Source organism: Lactuca serriola, chromosome 9 (genome assembly GCF_051521515.1).
Source record: "Lactuca serriola cultivar US96UC23 chromosome 9, Lser_US96UC23_V15, whole genome shotgun sequence".
Lineage (NCBI taxonomy): Eukaryota > Viridiplantae > Streptophyta > Magnoliopsida > Asterales > Asteraceae > Lactuca > Lactuca serriola.
Window position 1 is genome coordinate 218,738,619 of NC_136416.1, and position 21,460 is coordinate 218,760,078.

General features: G+C 37.1%; 1 protein-coding gene and 1 long non-coding RNA gene across 4 annotated transcripts; one reads left to right on the forward strand and one right to left on the reverse strand.

Moving 5' to 3' along the window:
• Positions 1–1,384: 1,384 nt before the first annotated feature.
• LOC145073535 (uncharacterized) lies at positions 1,385–3,346 on the forward strand. 3 transcript variants are annotated; one of them, XR_013691412.1, is made up of 4 exons: positions 1,385–2,366; positions 2,457–2,553; positions 2,721–2,802; positions 2,910–3,346. It is a non-coding gene; the product is annotated as an uncharacterized LOC145073535 (long non-coding RNA). The 3 variants fall into 3 exon arrangements; XR_013691413.1 differs by having other exon boundaries at positions 1,385–1,702; positions 2,155–2,553; XR_013691414.1 differs by having other exon boundaries at positions 1,385–2,553.
• A 6,311-nt stretch (positions 3,347–9,657) lies between these two features.
• LOC145072660 (calmodulin-binding protein 60 B-like) lies at positions 9,658–12,604 on the reverse strand. The gene is made up of 7 exons (XM_079019125.1): positions 12,154–12,604; positions 11,935–12,063; positions 11,353–11,843; positions 11,090–11,250; positions 10,779–10,979; positions 10,451–10,622; positions 9,658–10,338 (listed from the first exon to the last, which is right to left on the reverse strand). Exons 1-7 carry the CDS (start codon positions 12,240–12,242, stop codon positions 10,004–10,006), a joined length of 1,578 nt encoding a protein of 525 aa, XP_078875251.1. The 5' UTR covers positions 12,243–12,604; the 3' UTR covers positions 9,658–10,003.
• Positions 12,605–21,460: the final 8,856 nt, after the last annotated feature.

The window sequence follows — 21,460 nt, forward strand, 5'->3', positions numbered from 1 at the left end:
TACAAACTTATACATTGAGACAGGTTCAAACGTTTTTGACAACGAACATTGACACTAAAATACTTATGAACTCACCAGCTTAATGCTGATAAACTCTTTCAAAATAACTTGTATTCTCAGGTCATCAGTAGACAGGTACCGATGCCACCTTTTGAGATGATGGAGCCTACTCAAGACTCATCATTTTATTATTTTGATTTACGTTATATTTTTGGTGTCTAAAACTGTACAGAACACGCATGTATTAAATTTATATATTTAATGCAATGGATGATGTTGTTTGCCTATTTACATTTACTGTGTTGTGATTACCTTACATGACGTCCTCCGCCCCAGAACGTTTCCGCCGTTCTTGGTTTTGGGGTGTGACAGATGTGGCTATTATATAATTGGTTTAAATTGTCATAGCATGTGAGATTTTAAGCACAAATTAATAACAACTATAATCAATGAAAAAAGATATAAGATAGTGAGTGTAATAGTGATATTATCCTCGGTACTCATGCAATAGTTTATTCTTCTTACATGTTTTATTATAGCCTTCTAATAGATTCTTTTTTCCATGGATCTTTAGTTTATAACTACTATGCAAGATATAAGACATGTAAGGAACTCAAAATCATGGGTATTAAGATGAGCATTTGGTTCCCATGATCGAAAACACTGCCCATTAGAGAGTTGATATTGCTCTTCAAAGTTATATAACATATACAGATAGTAAATATTCATCTCCAATGTTGAAATAGTACATTTATTACAAAATAAGTCGGCAACCGTAAGTTTTCAAGCTTATACAAATTGTATATTCACAAGCAGAAATTTATTGAAGGCATAACAATAATCGGCAGATTGATTGGAGTCCAGTGTTTTTATGCAGAAAATTAGTTTGTAGAAGTGCTCATGTCTGCTGTCGATCCTCGGTCACCTTTGATCATTTCCCTCAATTTTGTCACCTTTCTTATCCTCTCCATTTTCACATTATTCTTTTAAAAGTAACCAAGATTTCGAAATCGATCATTTGAAAATCTAAATACTAGATCAATAATAGTTTCTAATTATTATTTGGGTACCTTCGTTAGCAGTGTAACTTCATTTTCTTAACCATAATAGCAATATATTTTCATTTCTTTACCAATAATAGCAACATAGTTTTTTTACAGTACTAACAAGTTAGCAACATACTAAAAATTGTTCACCCATAATATAAAGGTACATACATTTCTTTAAAGTCATGTATAGTAATGAAAGAAATACTCATGTTACCCTACGTGGGCCGTGCTTAGCACGGGCCTCAAAACATTCTAGTATATATATATATATATATATATATATATATATATATATATATATATATTTATACCCTATTATTCTGGTACCGTTTAGAACAAATTCATAGGCTTCAAAAACCTCTACGTAACCCATTCTCCAAACGACGCAATTTACCAACATGTCGACTCAAAATCAATCGTTCTCATCGTCGCATCCATTTGAACGCTCCTCCTTTTGCAATTCGACATATCCTTCCATTCTCCATCTTTCCAGTCACACATATCGTTTCCTCAAAGATCTGGAAATCGGAATCAAAGAAGACTCTAATTATGCGATTAACGATAAATTCATCATTTTGTTGACCGGATTTGCAAATCGGAATCAAAGAAGAACGGCTCAACTTTTCTTTCTTCCGTCACCATCTTTTTTATAGGTATATTATCAATAGGAACCCTAATTTGCTTTCAAGTTTTATTCGTTGTTACTATTAATCCAATCGATGGATTTCTTTCCCATTCAGTTTTTTTTTTTTTGATCAATTTTATCCCCAAAATATTCTTCTCATTCTTTTATACGCACAATCAACATCATGGTGTATAGACAATAACCCTTAATCAATGAAGACGTTCAACATTTTTCTTGCACCTGTTTTAAAAATTAGAGTGCTCAATCTTCATGAAGGTTGGTGTTGTACCTGCTTCTGAATCTTAAAGTAGAAACGTGCAATTCTCCTAAACCGCCCCAAATTTTCTAATTTTTTGATTTTGGTGTCGCTTCAAACCAACAATTTTTATTCAAATTAAAAGTTTAAAAAGGCAAAAATATCGTATCGATTTAATTTGCATTTCAGCACATACCCTACATGATTTTCAATTTTCAATTAAGGGTTAGGGTTCGCCAAGGTAAACTGAACAAGGATGGAAACATGAATACAATGGGCTATGTCACCTTTCATGGTTGGGTATAATAGACTTATAGGTTGAGTTGTCTTGCATCCATGAACCTCCATAACATGCATGAATAATGTATGTCAAGACAGACACACCCACACACAGAGAGAAGAAAGATGCTTCTCAGTTGATCAAGCACAATCACAAGTTAAGATGTGAATTAGATTTCTTTTTTATTAATGTAAATTCTATAAAATTATTTCAATAAATATCGGTGTTTCTTTATTTTCATTGCAGAGAGAGGGTATTAAATTTGTAACTATTGGATGATAAAACCCTTAGGCAACAATCTATTCTTCTATTCCACACCAAATTGGATTTCTTAACCATAGAGGTTTGAATTACTTGTCATTTCAATATTCCGTTTTACCCTATGTTTACTGTCACATTCCACTCCATTTACATTGTTAACAATAAATTTGTTCTATGTAATCGAAGAAATGGATGCCCAACTTAAGGTAACATAGAAAGTTCTTGAAAACTGAATCAGTTTTGTGGTAGGTTTTTCTGTGATATGTGGAAAGGCTGATATAGCGTGCACACTTTCATGTACTCCAGCCAATAACACACAGAATTTGAAGTTGTTAGTCACTTTCACTCAGTATCTTATTGCAGTCTTCTAATTTACCTGGTTATTTTGATACTTCCAATTTTGACAGCATTTAATGAAAAAAAACTATTTTTTCTTAGGGTCTCGAAGATCAAGTGATCCTTAAGGCGGACATTTGGCACGACTAACAACTCACTTTAACCTATTCAAAGTAATTTTCCGCCGTCCTTTCATCCCACATGTTCTCCTCTGATGTGTGAAATTGTCTCAAGACATTTCTGAATGATTATGGGTTATTTGTGAAAGTGATGAACAACCTCTATCAAATTGATCGAATTGCATGAAATTTGTCACGCTTCATCTTTCTGATTCAATAAATGTTCACAACCATTGTGATTAATTAGTACCTTCCTGCAAATTTGTGTATGTTACCTTGTATATTATCCCATTTCCTCTCTCGTTCTTTTGTGTTCTGTTTGGTTATTAACTTTTCAAAAGCATAATTCCTGGTCTTCATGAAGGTTAGCGTCATAAATAGGTCTCTATCCGAAACTAAAATTGACCATATTTATCCCATACCGCATGTATTTTTAAATGGTGTGATTGCAAAACTTCAAATTTCCATCAAATTAAAAAAAATTGACATATCCTTCAAATTGCAATTTGTTTGAAAAGTTCCTGTATTTCTAAATTGATCATAATTGGTCAACTTTTTTCCTTTAAATTAAAAAAAAATCAGAAAAAATCCACTAATTTCCATCATATTAAAAAAAATTAACATAGCCTTCAAATTGCAATTTTGTTTTCCATGTTCCTATGTTTCTAAAATTGATGTAACTGGTCAACTATTTTCCTTTAAATTAAAAAAAAATCAGAAAACATCCCCTGTGAAAAAGTTTTAGTATATTGTAATTTTCGTGAGTTATGGATATACAAATTGGTGTTAAAAGTATAAGTTGAAATGAATATGGATTGATCTAATTAAACTTCATTAGTCCTCTTTCTTAAGTTAACCAAAAATTGCAAATTGTTGATTGGCATTATGTACATGTGAATACAGAAATCAGACATATCTCCAACTTATCTTAACTACATTAATATTCCATAAGAAAAATCATTTCAATATAGTAATAACTACACACTAACCAATGGAACAACCCATTATTTAGTTAAAATTGTGGCAATATTGCAATCTCATTTTTGTCCTTTCTCTCTCTGTTTTTTTAATGTTATCTTCTTAATAACCAGGCAATATTGAATGGATTTGAATTTTAAAACCAATTCAAGAAGATGTAAACTGGAACATCAAATGCCCTCTTTGTAAAGAGAAATCAAAAGTACAGATCATGTATGTGTATTTCTATTAAATAAACTTTTAAACCAATTTTCTTTCAACATCATGATTCTTTGAACAACTCAAGGGCAATAATTGAAATCAATGATGGAACTGGAACAATTGCTGCAAGCATATCAACACCAGAAATTGAAAAGTTAATTCCATTAAACCCTAATGAAATCAAAGATGTAGCAAAAAGTGTAAGGTTTCCTAATTTCAAAACTGTCATTTTTTAATTATTTAAATATTTTCATTACATTTAATAAATTACATAAAGCAGGAAAAAATGTACATGATGTTATCGCATCATCAGTTCAAGGATTATCAGTTGTCACATTTGTACGATCATATCAATCATGGAACCAACAACAACAAATCACAAGATTTGTCATTGGCAAGTTGTATGAAGTCCAAGAACATTACACCAATGACCAACAACTACTCATTCCATCAACTAAATTTGAAACTTTGTTAACAACAAAACCAGCCTCAACTAAGCAAACCCAAAAGAATATCCAGCCAGATGTAGGGAAAACAAAAGTGACAGAATCATCATCCGTTGGCACATCAAGACCAACTAAAAAAATGAAATAGGTATGGAGCAACAACCAACAGTGCATTAATTAGTTTCATTGTTTATTTATGTACACTAACTGCTTTCATTTGTTTGTCACAGAGCTATTTTCCACACAATCTACCAACCGACAGCTGATCATTATCACTTACCTAAATAGAGATAATATTATGTTATTTCTACATGGTATTGGTATGTTTTTATGTTATTATATCCAACATTATTACATTATTAGAACAATAATTCATGTATGCCTCACCATAACTTCATTTACTCTATAATATTTATGTTAGTCATCTTCATGTTAATTTTGACATTGTACTAGCATAATCTTACATTTCCTTTTTCTACAACAAATATATATGATGTCGAAAAAATATATACAACATAAATCCATAAATATATCAATCACTTATGATCATACCTATGTTGATTAACCATATATGATGAATATAATACACCGACTCCAATCACATACCTATGTTGATTAACCATATATGATGAATATAATACACCCACTCCAATCATTGTACACTAAATTTGTTATACATTTACACATGTTATTTCAATATCTAATTGTTCATTATGAATATTTTTTACTTTTACAGCTTTTGAAAAGTTTTACTTTTTCCCACTCTGAGAAATATATGAAAAATCATACATGGCATCACTGCAGGGGCGGCTCAATCAGTTTAGAAGCCCTAAGCAGATCAAAAATTTGAGGCCATATGGCCTCTACTTTTAAGTGAAGTAATAGCTTGAAAGTAGATTATTGATCTCAAGCCTAGCTAAATGCATATACATTCATTACATGTAATATATATGTGTGCATCTAATATGTGTGCAACAACTTTGAGAAACATAATGAAATACATCCCCAAAACAAGAAAAGGTGTTTCTTCAATAACCTTTTTGTTTTTGCTGTCACACTAACAAATCAAAACCTTAACATATATACCTTATATTATACTATATAAATTTCAATTTAGATAATTACAATTATTTATACAAATAAAGTCATTAAACTTTTATTTTGCACACGTTGGGGAGACAAACCATATTATGCCCCACCCCCTTTGCCTTAAATTTCCTTCACACACAAATTTATAGTTTAAACTTTTATTTTTAGTTTTTGTCTTAGTTTCAAGAACATTAATATAGTTTTTTATTTACTAAAAAATATATAGAAAAAAAAAACAGTAAATTGGAAGTGCCTGCTTGACACAGTGAGTTTTGACAATGATAGCCTTGAGATTGAGAATAGAAGATAATGGAAAACTCAAATTTGTTCCAACCCTGATTCTATATTATGTTGTCAATGAATAATGAATAATTTTATAAAGAAAATTAACCCTAAAATCGGCTATTAATCCTAATAGATAATCCGATAATTAATGAAAAACTCAATTACTCAAAATTGGAAAGGGGAAACGTCGCACATACCTTTTCAGTTATTGTCTTCTTGATAGCCTTGAAGTTTTGAGTCTTTTGAAGTTTGAACAATCAACAATGGAAAATCAGAAGACAGAGAAAGAATCAGATTGATAAGCCAAATGTATTCTTTTTTTTTTTTCAGAGAATAGACAATCAATCAGAGAATGGAGAAGGAATAAAAGAAAAAGAAGTGAAGAACAATAGGTGTTATTTAGAATTAGATTTCAAGAATCGATTATCAGAAAATGAGAAGGATGAAGAATTGTCGCTCACTTGTAAGAATGGAGACTTTCAATTTTGGCTGATGATTTTTGTGGTTTGTGTAACTATGAAAGGAGAAGAAAGAATCGAGATTTTCTAAAGTATCTTGTTTTAAGTAGGCCCCTTTGAAATTAGGGTCCCTAAGCCCTAACTTAGTTATGAACAAGGTAAGGCCGGCCCTGCATCATTGTTGTAATTAAACTAACATTATATAGCATCATACTTATCTTCACTCTTACTATTCAAATATTACGATGAGTAATAAAACTTTTCTTAACTGATTTCATTATATTATTAGAACAATGGAATTTCAATTATAAAACAGCGAGATAGAACTCTGATGGAAACAAGGCGTATGCCAGATTGGTCAAGAACACAATTAAGTCTACAACATGGGGAAAATATGATAAGCCGTAAGTTGTGATTTCAAAAAAAGAAAACAGCAATTTCTCATTTCTGTGTTGTGTTGAATGGGTAAAATCAATATTTAGATTATATAGCATCATGTTAAGATCAGGAATCAAAAACATATACGTTTTTAATATCGACTTCATCTTATCCAACATGTTTGCCATCTCATTTTGTCATTTCTATTACTTTTTTGTTGAATGTTTACTTCTTAAAAACTAAGAAAATTTGAATGAATTTGATTTTTAGTAGGTTATGAATTTTTAACAATTACATTGCTTATTGTGTTCTTGTATGATATGGATTATCATTTCAAGTTACACATCTTCATGTTAAATTGATCATCTCAATAATAATTTATTCCCAGGTTATATCTTTATTTGTTACTTATCTCATCTTTTACTTCCTTCCTTACTTCAACATTCAATTTGGCAACAATCACTTTAAAGGAAGTATACCTAGCTCGTATGTGGGAAATAGGAATGTACATTCGTTTGTTTGTATAATATAACATGGTACTTTCATATTCTTTTGCTTATTTAGGCATTTTATGTTGAAAATCTACCCATTTATATCATTGACCTTCCAATTTTTAGTTATTACCACAATATTTTTCATCAACTGTGAACTAAATACCCAAATTACCCTTATGTGTTCATTTTCATGAGCTTTTCAACAACTACTAGACTGTATAGACTCAAATTTCTAAAAGAAGACTTTTTTTACCATTCATGTCAGATATTAGATCTCTTTCTCTATGTATGTATAGGAACATGTGGAAACTTTGCATGAACAACCGTTAATTACGTACATACAACACTATTAAAGGAACTTGTAGTAATGATCTCTTACCTTCTTCTAAGCTTCAACAGTTAAGATTTAATATCAGTACATAACATAATTTATCATATAGCATCGTACTTTCACTTTTTTGTTTTGTTGACATTTTAAAAGAGCTTTCTAAGTACATTGTTTTTATTTCTAAAGGTCAATGAATGTAATTTCATTTTGTTACCCATAATAGCAATGTACGTCCAATTCCTTATTAATAATAGCAACATACTTCATTCCAATATGCTTTACTTTTTTTACCAATATCAACAATGTATTTTATTTTTTACTCAATATAATTACACTCTTGCATTTTTTTTTATTGAATACACCGATCATGTTCCATATTATGTTTGGAGTATTCACCCTGAGATATAATATCACGCTTTGAAAGTCCATTAGTTTTAACAATCTACCTTAATATTGCTAAATATCCAATCGCCTTGCTCGGACCGTGCTTAGCACGGGCTTTGGGAATCACCTCAATTTTTTTAAGGTGTCACACGAGTGCTCACTTTAAAATGAGTCCTCACCCGATATTGGCGGGGGCGGGGGAGGGGGAAAAGTTAACCCCCGTTTTATTTTCGGGGGCGGGGCGGGGTAGGCAATCTCGTCCCAAAACCCCCATGTGGACCCCGTTAATAAATTACACATATATTAATTATATAAATATAATAAACAATAACATGATTTTGAGCTTCCAAAATTCATCAAACAACATGTTTTTAAATTGTTAGTACAATTTTTTAAAATGCTATAAATTTTTTATTTTTAACATGTAAAATTTTACTATAAATAATTATTTGTTACATAAAAAATAGTTTCTTTTAGCCTAAATAACAACTTCTTTTAGCCCAAAAAAAAAGATAGTCCAAAATCAATCAGGGGCGGGGGTAGAAAGGCTGAACATTCTGGGGGCGGGGTCGGAGGCTGGGGAACGGGGAAATTTTGGGGGCGGGGGTGGGGGATGCACTCCTCATTTCGTTTGTCCCCGTTGACATCCCTACCGGAAACGTTTGGTCCACATTTGACCTTTTGAGGGTCGGTCCTTAAATTTTGAAGAACAAAAGGTTATTATATTGATTGAATGAAACAATTTATCAAAGTTAGAGAGGTAAAACTTATAAGTTATGAAAATTAATTTACTAAATAAAAATAATTATTAAATTTGAAGGGCCAAAGATGAACTTTCATTGAATTATTTAAAAGAAATATGTAAAACGGAATCTGTGAGGATCGAAAGCGCTTTGGCCGGCTGAGCTAATTGAACGCTTACCTTCTTTTTGAACAAAATAATATATAAATATTTTAATAGATAGTTTTTGCTAAAGATCAGTCTCTATTTTTTTCGAGCCCCTGTGCGGCTGCACTCTTTGCATATCCTTAGGGCTGGCCAACATCCATGTGTAGTATTGACATGACATCCATGTGTCCCTTGAAACATTATGCAAACAACACCTCATTGTTTCATTATATAACATCCATGTAGTATTGACATGACATTCATGTCATTTAAAACATTCACTTGCAACTCTACTTCAAAACCAACGAACTCTTCATCATCACCACTTCATCAACCACTCATGACTCACCAACAACTCCCAACTAAGAAGACTATGTATGCGAGGTAACTCAAAAGGAGCCCAAGAGTCTTGGAAATAAACTCGGAATATCTAAACCCAAATTTACTCACTCACCTGCATCTAATTATACCTTATATGAGACATGATTTTGTTGTTCAAAAAAAATATGAGACGTGCTTTTGATAAATTGTAGTATGATATTGCTATCCAATACTCTTTTGTGTAGTGTTTAATGTGAATCCATCTCTCTAAAGTTGTTAATCCCGTTTTTTAAAGTGGAGAATGGTTTATCTCGTACTTTGAAATTCCCATAAACTCATATTTGCGCTTTCATCCTTATTCTGAGGTACTCCACCTTAGGAGATTTAATTTGCACTTTTTAACATTTTTTTTTTAAATTTAATGAATGACAAAAACTAACCCATGGTAAATACGACAAACCATGCTTCAAAAACACTTGATTAAATTCAATTTCTTTTGAATCTTTATTAACACAAACATAACACAACTTTAACATTAAGGTCCAAAATATATACACGAACCAAGCATTATACACAATGCAAAACAAGATCAAGTAGTGGCGATCGCAAAGACACAAATCCGGCCACCAAAAAAATGAAAAAAGTGACATCTGGTCCCACTGGCAGCATGGGGAAGGTAAATCACAGTATCCCAAATGCATCGATGTGATGCTTAGGTTAGGTTTGAACTGAAATCTCACTTATGGATTCTTACCTCCTTACCAGCTGATACAGCAAAACAGTGTTATTATTACAACCAATGTTTCTACCTATTAACCTAAAAAATCTAAACCGAGAAATCAAGATACGAAGGCAAGCGTGCCATTTTTTTGGCAGCCACATCTCGCCTGACCGAACCCCATTTCAGGGCAGCCCGAATCTTGCACCAACGTGCCCGTGGTGACCCATTTCTTGAAAAACATATTCCAATATCTATACTTTGATTATTTGGATCAAAGTAGAGTTCATCTCCTTGCCATAATGACTGAAAATTAAAATCATCACCATAACCTCCATTCATGAATTCTTTTGTTTTGAAACTGTTTCTTAAATTTGGAGAAAAATATTCCTCTTCACTACTAGTGCTACCAACCACCCCATACATGTGCATTTCAACTTCATCTGCAAGAAAAAAAAGGTAATGAAATGAGTCATGATTTATTTACAAATAAAATGACTTTTCATATAGTTTATTGTTTTATATTACATAAAAAAAGTGTGGAAAATGGCATACCTTGGTGTAGAAGAGGAATGTCAACACATGGGAGAGCCAAACTTGCACTTTTCAAGGGGTAATTATGTAAATTCGCCATCGGAACCGGGGCTCCAATAACGGATAAATCATCCATCGGTATCATCCCATTCAAGTTTTGATAAACTTGTTGCTTTAAAGATTCCACCATAGGCTGCAAACCATACACGAAAAAATATAAGTTTTATTATTATTATTATTATTATTACTATATTCAAATTTTAATTTTGGGCCAGTTGTCAGACTGTTGGAAGAATAACTTTTTTGCAGAAAGAAACACAGATAAATGAAAGTAGGATGTTATACGTACCATTTGAAACACGGGGAGTTTATTGAGTGGAAGATAGTTTTGTCCATCAAAAGTTGCACCAACGACCTCCAAAATAGAATCAACCAAAAGCCCGATTCCTTGTGGGCCACATCTATACATGTATAACTTTTCATCTAAAACACAAGCTTTTGCATGCTTGATTATTGTCTCCCATGTCTTGTTAGAAGATCCACCAAGTAACTACAATATACAAAAAAGAAAAAAGATAAGCAAATGTGTTTTCATTGATAAACAAATAAATAAATATGTAAGTTGCTATTTCTTGTATTTGGAAACTATTAATAATTTACCTTGCGTAGTAAGGATTGGTTGGTGATATACATTTGTAGAAAGTCTTTTACAGTGCATATGCGATGTGAAGCCAATCTTTTATGAAAAACTCCATCTTTTGCAATCTTTTCTAATCTCCAGATTTCATCGCCTAATGATGGAGGGTGGTGTTTTTTGTATGCTGAAATCATGAAAAGTAGAAAACAATCATTAGTCATATAATTATGTTATAAATAAGGTGTTCCTTTTTTCACTTAATACAGTTAAAGAAAAAGGGTCTTACATTCTCCACGATGATCTTTAACCATGAAAGCTTGACTTCTTGCTTCTCTAACTCTCACTCTTCCAGAAGCATCTTTGGCTCTTGCACCAATTATGAACTTTCTACTCCTCCTCCAGCTTGAATTATCAGTAAAACATAATTCATCGATTTCCTTAACTCCATTTTCGAGTGTCACTACCAAATTTCCAGCTATCAATGGCCTTCTTCCATCTCTTGCACATATGATTTTGGAATCGAAATCTTTCTCAGACCAATCTTGTTCTTCATCAGTAACAAAATCACCATCAAGAGGAACGATTTCTATCTTTAATGATGATAAGGGTCCAGATGATACAATTTTATTGGCATTCACATCAAACAATACTAATTTGAGAGGGGTATTGTCATCAGATTCTATCCTGCTTCCAGTGAAGAATGTATTAGACAGATTCCCTAGAAAACGAAGCTGCAATGATGTCTTCCTACTTGGTTCGATTGCGTCAAGAGGAGATCTGAAGAACAAAATAATTTGAATTTAGAAATCCTTACTACAAAAAGGCATACATAAATGCCAAGTTAATGAAATGGAAAATGAAATCTAACCTCGGTAGTGTACAAAAGAAGCTTTGACATGAACGCTGAACTTCTTCTCTCACACATCTTCGAATTAATGGTTCTAAAATCAAGGATAACTCTTGTGATGAAAACCCGCATATCAGATTTTGAGCAAGGCTGGAAACAAATCGAATATCAAAAGTGAGATCGAGTTAAAACAGTCTAAAAATTTAGAGAATCATAACGATTGTATCAGTAATCACTCACTTTGAAGATGTGATCCTTCGTTTGGCTTCGTGATTAGCAACAGTGAAGCCCTCTTCTTCCCCCACACCTAAAGATCGCTTGAGTACCATCAAACACCGAATTAACGACTCAAAATTAAACAATTTTAGGATCAAAATCAAAACCAGATAACTATCAACCGCCCAATTATCAAACTTATATATAGATGAATCTATGTATATAGTTGAGGAAACTACTTTGAAGCTTCCAATTGATCAATATTATATACAAAAATCGTCAACTACAACGGAAGAGCTACGTGTACATGAGTGTGTGTGGGATGTGGGATGGTGTGTGCTTGTTGTATCTAATCAACTAACTTTAGTATATTCCCAATTTTTTAAAAAGCATCGATGATGGAGAGATTGCTTGAATAATATCCTATACAGAATAATTCATCAACCAGATTCTCATCATCATTTTATACAGATTAAACTAGAAAACCGCGTAAATAGTGAAAGGTACCTTCCAAACTACTTCCAGTACGAACTACAAGACGTGTAACCGTTTCTGATTACTTTTGAATATTATAATATATGATGATTGTGAAGGTAATTTTTTGAATATTTTTTTTATCGGAATCCGGATTCGAACAACACTGGTATTGAAAAGTAAAAGAGAGTAAAGGAAGTAGAAGGAGAATGTATGCATTGATGGAGATTGGAAAGTTTCCATGAAGCTTCATGGAAGTTTCGGAGACGCGTAAAGACTTTGAAGTTTCGCCCAAAAAGTCGTCTCTCGTCCTTCTGATGGTGTGAAGGAAGAGGTTTAGGTTTCAGTACGATGGAGGAAATTAAATACAGGGAATTTTGTGATTGAAAATCAAGTTTTATACTATTATTTATCAGGAAAATGATTTGTTATAGTAATTAAATTTTACAATTGTTTAAAAAATATTATTGTATAAAAATATTAGTAAGGTTTTTGTTTAAAAAAATAAAGAAATCTTCAATAAAGTTCCAATATTTTAAGCAGTTTAAGATTTAATTTTTTTTTTTTAACCGAAAAATTCTGATTATATTATATTTTGTCCAAATTAATGAAACAATACTTGTTTTTGTTCAATATAAAATGACAAATTATCATATAAAGTTAGATATTCGGGACTTTTCTTTTTAAAAAATAAATATTATAATTAAACCGTATTTTATCATAGATTTCCCTAAAAAATATCATTAAGGTATACATTTTGTTCAAATTACACCTTATGCTAACCGACCGATTGAATTATTATTACACAAATCAGGAGAAGATCTTATGAATGTAACTAAGTTTCAAATTTGTTCAAAAAAACATCATTCAAGTTTGGCCAATACAATAAAATATCAGTGAAGTAAGGCCTTTGTATATATTAATGCATAACATCATTCAAATATACGTTTTGTTTAAGTTACACCTTGTAGTAATTGGTTGCCTAGTTGCCATATTTAATACTTAGTTGACATATTATATGACATATTGTGGTCGTGAATTCTTTACATAGTGTTATCTTCTGACTTTTAGACCTTCGTTTGCTTCGCCACCGTTTTATAGTCTTGACTTTATAGTTTCTTCTTGTTTGAGTTCAGAACGTAATCCAAGCTTGCACTTACTTACTCGTAGACTTTCTAGAATTTCTATCTCCGCGTCTGAAACGACCCAAAATACGACCCAAAAATTTTTGTTTTAATAATACTAAAAATCACATCATATATAATAAAACCACGGAATGAACAACTCAAATGTCATAGTATTGTGTCAAACAAATCTGTATCAATCATAGTAACATCCAAAATAAACTCCCAGGATAAACTGAAGTTGTGGTGTGTGCAATGTCATCATCCCGAGCTCTTCCCTTTGCTTGCGGAAGTACCTGAAACCAAAACTGAAACTGTAAGCACGAAGCTTAGTGAGCTCCCCCAAACTACCACATATCATACAATAACATATAAAGCACATACTGGGCCTTGCCCACTACATCAGACCGAAATCCGGACTAATTGTGGTCTTGCCCCCTGCATCGAACAGAAGTTCGACTGACTGCATCGGACCGAAGTCCGGACTAACTAGGGCCTTGCCCCCTGCATCGGACCGAAGTCCGGCTAACTACATCGGACCGAAGTCCGGACTAACTGGCTAAACATGGCATAGCATAATCATGACTACTAGCATAAACACATATACTGCATACTGCATCGGACCGAAGTCCGGAACACATACCACAAAAACATGCTTGAATCACAAAGACATCAAGCACACTGAACTACTGCATCGAACCGAAGTCCGGAAACTACTGCTAACTAGACGGGTCGACATTGTGGTCGTAGACCCATTCCTACTGGAAGGAAAACTCACCTCGTAACGCTGGCTGCTAAGATGCTAACTCTAACGTTGGCTGGCTGCTGCTCCGGAACTGTCCGACTGAATGAGAAGCAGATGGAAGCTAACTCCTGGATCTCCTTTCTCTTCTATGGACCTTCTCTCCTTCCTTCTCTTCCAAAGCTTCCAAGCTAACACAATCTCACTCAAACTCAACAATGGGGCTAGGGTTACAGGGGAAATGCTCTAAAGGTGTTGGAGGCTGGGGTGGGAGGCTATAATGACATTTAAATAGGGTATAAACCCTTGAAATTAGGGCTTCATTCAGACAGGCGGACTCGCCGAGTCCCAGCGTATGGACTCATCGAGTACCCAACTCCATTTGCGCGGTTATCCCGTCTCAACTCGACGAGTCGGGCTACAGACTCGTCGAGTACCCCTTAAGAAATGAAAAATACTTTATTTAAAATACATACCAGAAATGGGGCGTTATAACTCTCCCCCACTTATCTTAGACTTCGTCCTCGAAGTCTGCTGCTGCTGAATCTGAAAATAATTATGGATAATGTTCTCTCATCTCCCCCTCGGTTTCCCACGTCCACTCTGAACCCTTCCGGTGTTGCCACTGCACCTTCACCAACTGAACCACCTTGTTCCTCAAGGTCTTCGTCTTCTGATCTAAGATCGCAACTGGTCTCTCGATATAATTCAGGCTGCTATCAACCTGAATATCCTCTAAGGGTACAACTGCTGACTCGTCCACCAAACACTTCCTCAGCTGAGAAACATGGAAAGTGTTATGGATCTGGCTAAGCTCTGCCGGAAGATCCAACCGATAAGCAACCCGACCCAACTGGGATAAAACCCTAAAAGGACCAATGAACTTGGGGCCCAGCTTGCCCCTCTTCCAAAACCTGATAACACCCTTCCAGGGTGACACCTTCAGGAGGACCATATCGCCCACCTGAAACTCCAAGTCTGAATGCCTCCTGTCGGCGTAACTCTTTTGCCGACTCTGTGCAGTCTGCTACGAACCTGCTGGATCAACTCTGTGGTCTTGGGCACCACCTTGGTGCTCCCGATGACTCGCTGACCGACCTCGCGCCAACAAATCGGGGTCCTACACTTCCTCCTGTAGAGCATCTCGAAAGGAGGACGGTCAATACTAGCGTGGTAACTGTTGTTATACGAAAATTCTGGTAGTGGAAGATACGTATCCCAACTACCACCAAAGTCTAGGACACATGCCCGAAGCATGTCCTCAAGAGTCTGAATCGTCCTCTCGCTCTGCCCGTCCGTCTGAGGGTGGAAAGCGGTGCTAAAATGAAGACGAGTCCCCATCTCGTCATGAAACCACTTCCAGAACCTGGAAGTAAACTAGACGTCTCTATCTGATACCACTGATACAGGCACTCCATGTCGTGCTACTACCTCGCGCACGTAAATATCGGCAAGCTTCTCGGCCGATATACTCTCCTAGATCGGTATGAAATGCGCGCTCTTGGTCAGCCGATCCACTATAACCCAAATCAAATCAACTCCCACTGCGGTCCTGGGAAGCTTAGTGATGAAATCCATGGTGTAATCCTCCCATTTCCACATAGGAATGTCTAACCGTCGCATCTTGCTGTGGGGTCTCTGGTGCTCCTCCTTGACCTTCTTATAGGCCATTCACCTATCTACGTACCAAGCCACGTCCCGCTTCATGCAGGGCCACCAATAATCGGGTCGAAGATCTCTATACATCTTCGTCGACCTTGGATGGATGGAGAACCGAGACTTGTGGGCCTCGTCCATCAACACCTACCGTACTCTTCCCTAATACGATACCCAGACTCTCCCATGAAGGGTCAACAATCCTCGATTGGCATAGTCGGACTGTCATAGTCGAAAGAAGCTACTCGGCCCATAATCCTCTCACATTCTGCCTTTCCTCCTTCAGGCCCTCGATTTGAGCCTCTCTAATATGCTCCAACAATGGAGTAATCACCGTCATCCTCAGACATATATCTCTAATCGGTGCCGCCACCGCCTTGCGGCTCAGGGCGTCGGCCACAATGTTGGCCTTGCCTAGATGATAAAGGATCTCGCAATCGTAGTCCTTTACCACATCTAACCATCGAAGCTGTCTCATGTTCAAATTCGGCTGGTCCATGAGGTACCTCAGACTCTTGTGATCCATGTAAATGGTACAGCGGACACCATAAAGGTAATGTCTCCAAATCTTGAGGGCAAACACCACTGCCCCCAGTTCTAAATCGTGGTTCGGATAGTAGCCTCGTGAGGCTTCAACTGTCTAGATGCATAAGCTATCACATGCCCTCGCTGCATCAACACTGCTCCCATCCCTATGATCGAAGCATCACAATAGACTACAAAGTCATCCACTCCCTCTGGCAGGGTGAGAATCGGTGCCTCGCATAATCACTGTCTGAGGGTCTCAAATGTTGTCTGCTGCTCAGGCCCCCAGCGAAACACCACCGACTTCCTAGTCAATCGGGTGAATGGAACTGCTATCTTGGAGATGTCCTGAATGAATCTCATGTAGTACCCTGCCAAACCTAGGAACCTTCGAATCTCTGATGGAGACCTCGGGACCTCCCACTGCATCACGGCCTGGATCTTGGCCGGATCTACTAGAATACCCTTCTGGTTTACGAGGTAACCAAGGAACTGCACCTCGCGTAACCAGAACTCGCACTTGGAGAACTTCGCAAAAAGTCTCTCCCTCCTGAGTCTTGGAGTAAACCAAGATGTCATCAATGAATACTATCACAGACCGATCCAACATCGGCCTGCATATGCGGTTCATGAGATCCATGAACGCGGCTGGAGCGTTGGTGAGCCCAAACGACATCACCACAAACTCATAATGACCATAACGGATCCTAAAAGTTGTCTTCTGAACGTCCTCACCCCTGACCCGCATCTGATGATAACCGGAGCGCAGATCAATCTTGGAAAACCAAGATGCTCCCTGAAGTTGATCGAACAAGTCGTCTATCCTCAAGAGTGGGTAACGGTTCTTCATCGTTACCTTGTTCAACTCCTGGTAATCTATGCACATACGGTGCGACCCATCCTTTTTCTTCACAAACAGGATCGGGGCTCCCAATGGTGAACTACTCGGTCTAATGAAACTCTTGTCTAGCAGCTCCTGTAGCTGCGTAGACAACTCCTGCATCTCTAGAGGAGCCAACTGATACGGTGCCTTGGCTACCGGAGCCGCACCAGGGACTATGTCGATCCTGAACTCAACCTGTCTCTCCAGAGGTATCCCAGGCAAATCCTCCGGGAATATGTCCGGGTAGTCTCGCACCACCGGTACGTCGTTGACTGTCGCCTTGCCCTTCTCCCAGGCATCTAGAATGTAGGCGACGAACACTGCGCAACCCTGCTGAAAGTAGCGCCTCGCTCTCGCTGCTGAGCAAAGAATCGGTCCATGTTGTGGCCTCTCGTCGTAAATCATTAACTCTCCCCTACTTGGGGTGCGGACCCTCACTAATTGTAGCTCACAATCAATCACCGCCCCATTGGGGCTCAGCCAATCCATACCCACTATAACCTTATTCCCTCATATGGGAATAGGAACCAGGTCTACTGAAAACTGCTCATAGAATAACTGAAGCGAACACCCCTTATGCACTCTCGTGACCCTGACGGTCCTGTCATCAGCTATCTCAACCTCAAGTGGACAATCCAGCTCCCCCAGAGCTCTGCTAAACCTCTTGCTAAGCACAAGTGAAACAACGATCATGTAGCCCCTGAATCAAACAATATTGTAGCTGATATGTCGTCCACTAAGAACGATCCTATATATAAAAACACATAACTATAAGAAACAATCAACAATAATAAAGAGATGAATGGAAAATTCATACCCTTCACCACATTAGGAGTCGCTCGCGCCTCCTCTACTGTCATCTGAAAGGCTCTACTCTTCTTCACTGGCACCTCACTTCGGCCCTGACGGCCGTCTATAATCCTCAATGTTGCAAGGTCAGGTGCTACCACCTTCCTTGCTGCTACTAATTGCAATGGAAGAAAATAAGATGAGATGTTGCGGTAACGGTGGGAGTAGTTGTACAATCTCTGCTCATATGCCCAGTCCGACCGCACTTGTAGCAACCGGGACTCCCTGCCTTGCACGCCCCATCGTGCAACCTCCCACACTTGCCACACCGACTGTGGCTCTGCTAACCTCTAGACCTGTGATCTGATACCTTGGGCTTTTTGCCCGAACTCGCTGTGCCAGATACTGCCTCTGGCTTCCTCTTCCTCTCCATCTCTAAATCAACCTCTCTTTCACGAGCCCAAGCAATCATGTCATCCAACGTTTTACAGCTGGACCGGCTCACAAACTGGTGGATATCACTCCGAAACATATCATGATAGCGGGCCTTCTTCATTTCCTCATCAGCTACGTACTGAGGAACAAGAAGATCCCTCTCCCTAAACTTGGCAGTAATCTCCGCCACTATCTATGTAGTCTGAGTAAGATCCTGAAACTCCCTGGCTAACTGTTGCACCTCAATGACCGGTGAAAACTCGGCTCTGAACCTAGTGGTAAAATCAGCCCAAGTCATAGCATCAAGTGTTGCGTCATTCCCGATGACATGCCCAATCTCCTCCCACCAATCTCGTGCCCTGTCCTTCAGAAGACAAGATGCTAATCTGACCTTGTCCCCATCGGGACATCTGCTGGTGCGAAAACCGTTGGTGACATCTGCCAACTACCTCGTGCTTGCAATGGGGTCTCGCGCCCCATGGTAGTCTGGAGCTCCACAAGCTCTGAACTCCCTGAAGGTGAGTGTGCGCGAACCCATCATGGTCGCCACCTCCGCACGGAAGGTGCTCAGCCTCTCATCCATCAACTCCAAAATGCTCTCCTTGACCGAACCAAAGATCATAAGAGTCTGCTCCAATATGATACGAGTAACCTCTAAGGTGAGGAACTCTCTGGTCTGCTCATCTAGATGCTCGGCCCCCGAGCCTGATCCTGATCCCTCACCGGCTCCTAAACTGCTGACTGCTGGCCTAGGGCGTAAAACCACCATTCTGAAAACACATCATGATAAACATCAGAAACACTGATATATCTCGAGGGATCGCTCCGACTACAGGTTTCCTGGTCTCGCCTCGGCCTTCCTTGATTTGAGTATGGATCCTCTGCTTTTAATAGTACGGGCCCATACTTCCTTCGTATTTACTCCATATACCAGAAAAACATACGTCGTTCCCTTCAAGTATCGCAAGATCCACATTACAGTTTCCTAATGAGTCTTCCCTGGATTACTCATAAACCTGCTAACCACACTAACTACATGAGTCAAATCAGGTCTGGTACAAACCATATCATACATGAGACTTCCAACAGCACTAGAGTATGGAACCCAGCTTATGCACTTCCTTTCTTCATTAGTAGTGGGTATAATGCTTGGCCCAAGTTTAAAGTGAGCCGCCAAAGGAGTTCCAACTGGCTTGGACTGATTATAATTGAAAGATTGCAGAATTTTCTCAATGTACTTCTATTAAGAAATACACAACCTCCTTGCTTTTCTATCCATTTGTATCTCCATCCCTAGTATCTTCTTTGTTGCTCCCAAATCCTTCATCTAAAACTCATTCTTCAGGGTCACCTTCAAGTCATTTATTCCAGCCATGTCTTTGGCTGCAATGAGCATATCATCAACATATAGCAACATATATATATATATATATATATATATATATATATATAGGAATTTGTCGACAATTCATTTGAGTAAACACAATTGTTAAACTGGTTCCGAGCGTAGCCATTCGAGATCATGAATGAATAAAATCTCTTGTACCATTGTCGTGGAGACTGCTTCAGCAAACATACATGGTTATTCTTAGGATCAAGGAATCCTTCTGGCGGGGACGTATAAATCTTCTCATCTAAACTTCCATGAAGAAGTTCGGTTTTAACATCAATTTGTTCAAGCTCCAGATCAAATACACTCACAATGGCCAAAAGAACCCAAATTGTCTTGTGCTTCACGGCTAGTGAGAACACCTCCTGATAATTAATTCCTTCTTTCTGAGAGAACCCTTTTTCCACCAACCTTGCCTTGAACCTAGAAGGTTCAACTCCTGGTATCCCTTCCTTCTTCTTACAGATCCACTTGCATCCCACTGGCTTTGCTCCATTTGGTAATGGAACAAGATCCCATGTTTCATTCATTTCTAAAGATTTCATTTCTTCATTCATGGCCATCAACCAATCATTTGCTTCTTTACTCGCCACAGCCTCTTTATACGATTGAGGCTCCTCGGTGTCAATGTCTTCTGCAGTTGCTAAGGTAAATGAAATGGAGTCAAATTCACCTGAATTCACACATACCAAATATCTATCAGGTTGTTGAATAATGTGACAAACCAAAAAAAAATTCCTTGCAAGTCCAGTTATTCAATCCAATCGAGAGTCAGACTCACTTTTTCTATCTTTTAGCAATGTTAAGGATCATTTAATGAGTTCTAAGCCTAGTACACTTAAATATTAGGTTTAGGGATGAGTTAAATTAAGTTCTTCAAGTTGCATTCGATCCATAAAACCCAACACATGGGGTTTACGACCGTAAACACCCTCTTGGCTGTAAACTACCCCTATATATAATAGTTTGCTTCATTTTTTTCTCATTTCTCAAAGTCTTGACCGCAAACTCCATTCTCTCTCAACTATCATCAGGCTTTTGCATCTTGATCTTCATTTAAGTAAGTATTCCTTCCATTTCTAGTTGATACATTACCATATCTAGCAAGGATCCTTGATTTCATTCATGAAACATCTTCAAAACTCAAGAACATCAAGAGTATACGGCCGTACACTCTATATACGTCCGTACACCCTTGTTAAGACCATAAACATGAGCCTTAAACACTTCTAGGTACTTGCTATCCATTAAGAAATCTTGAACCTTTGAACCCCCTTTGATTTCAGACCCAAATACCATCATTTGGAGTGTTT

Coding starts and splice junctions, on each gene's coding strand:
- LOC145072660 (XM_079019125.1), bottom strand. CDS start 12,242: ATGGTACTCAAGCGATCTTTAGGTGTGGGGGAAGAAGAGGGCTTCACT. Junction 10,980..11,089: donor ACCAATCCTTACTACGCAAG/GTAAATTATTAA, acceptor TGTATATTGTAG/TTACTTGGTGGATCTTCTAA. Junction 10,623..10,778: donor AACTCCCCGTGTTTCAAATG/GTACGTATAACA, acceptor TATGGTTTGCAG/CCTATGGTGGAATCTTTAAA.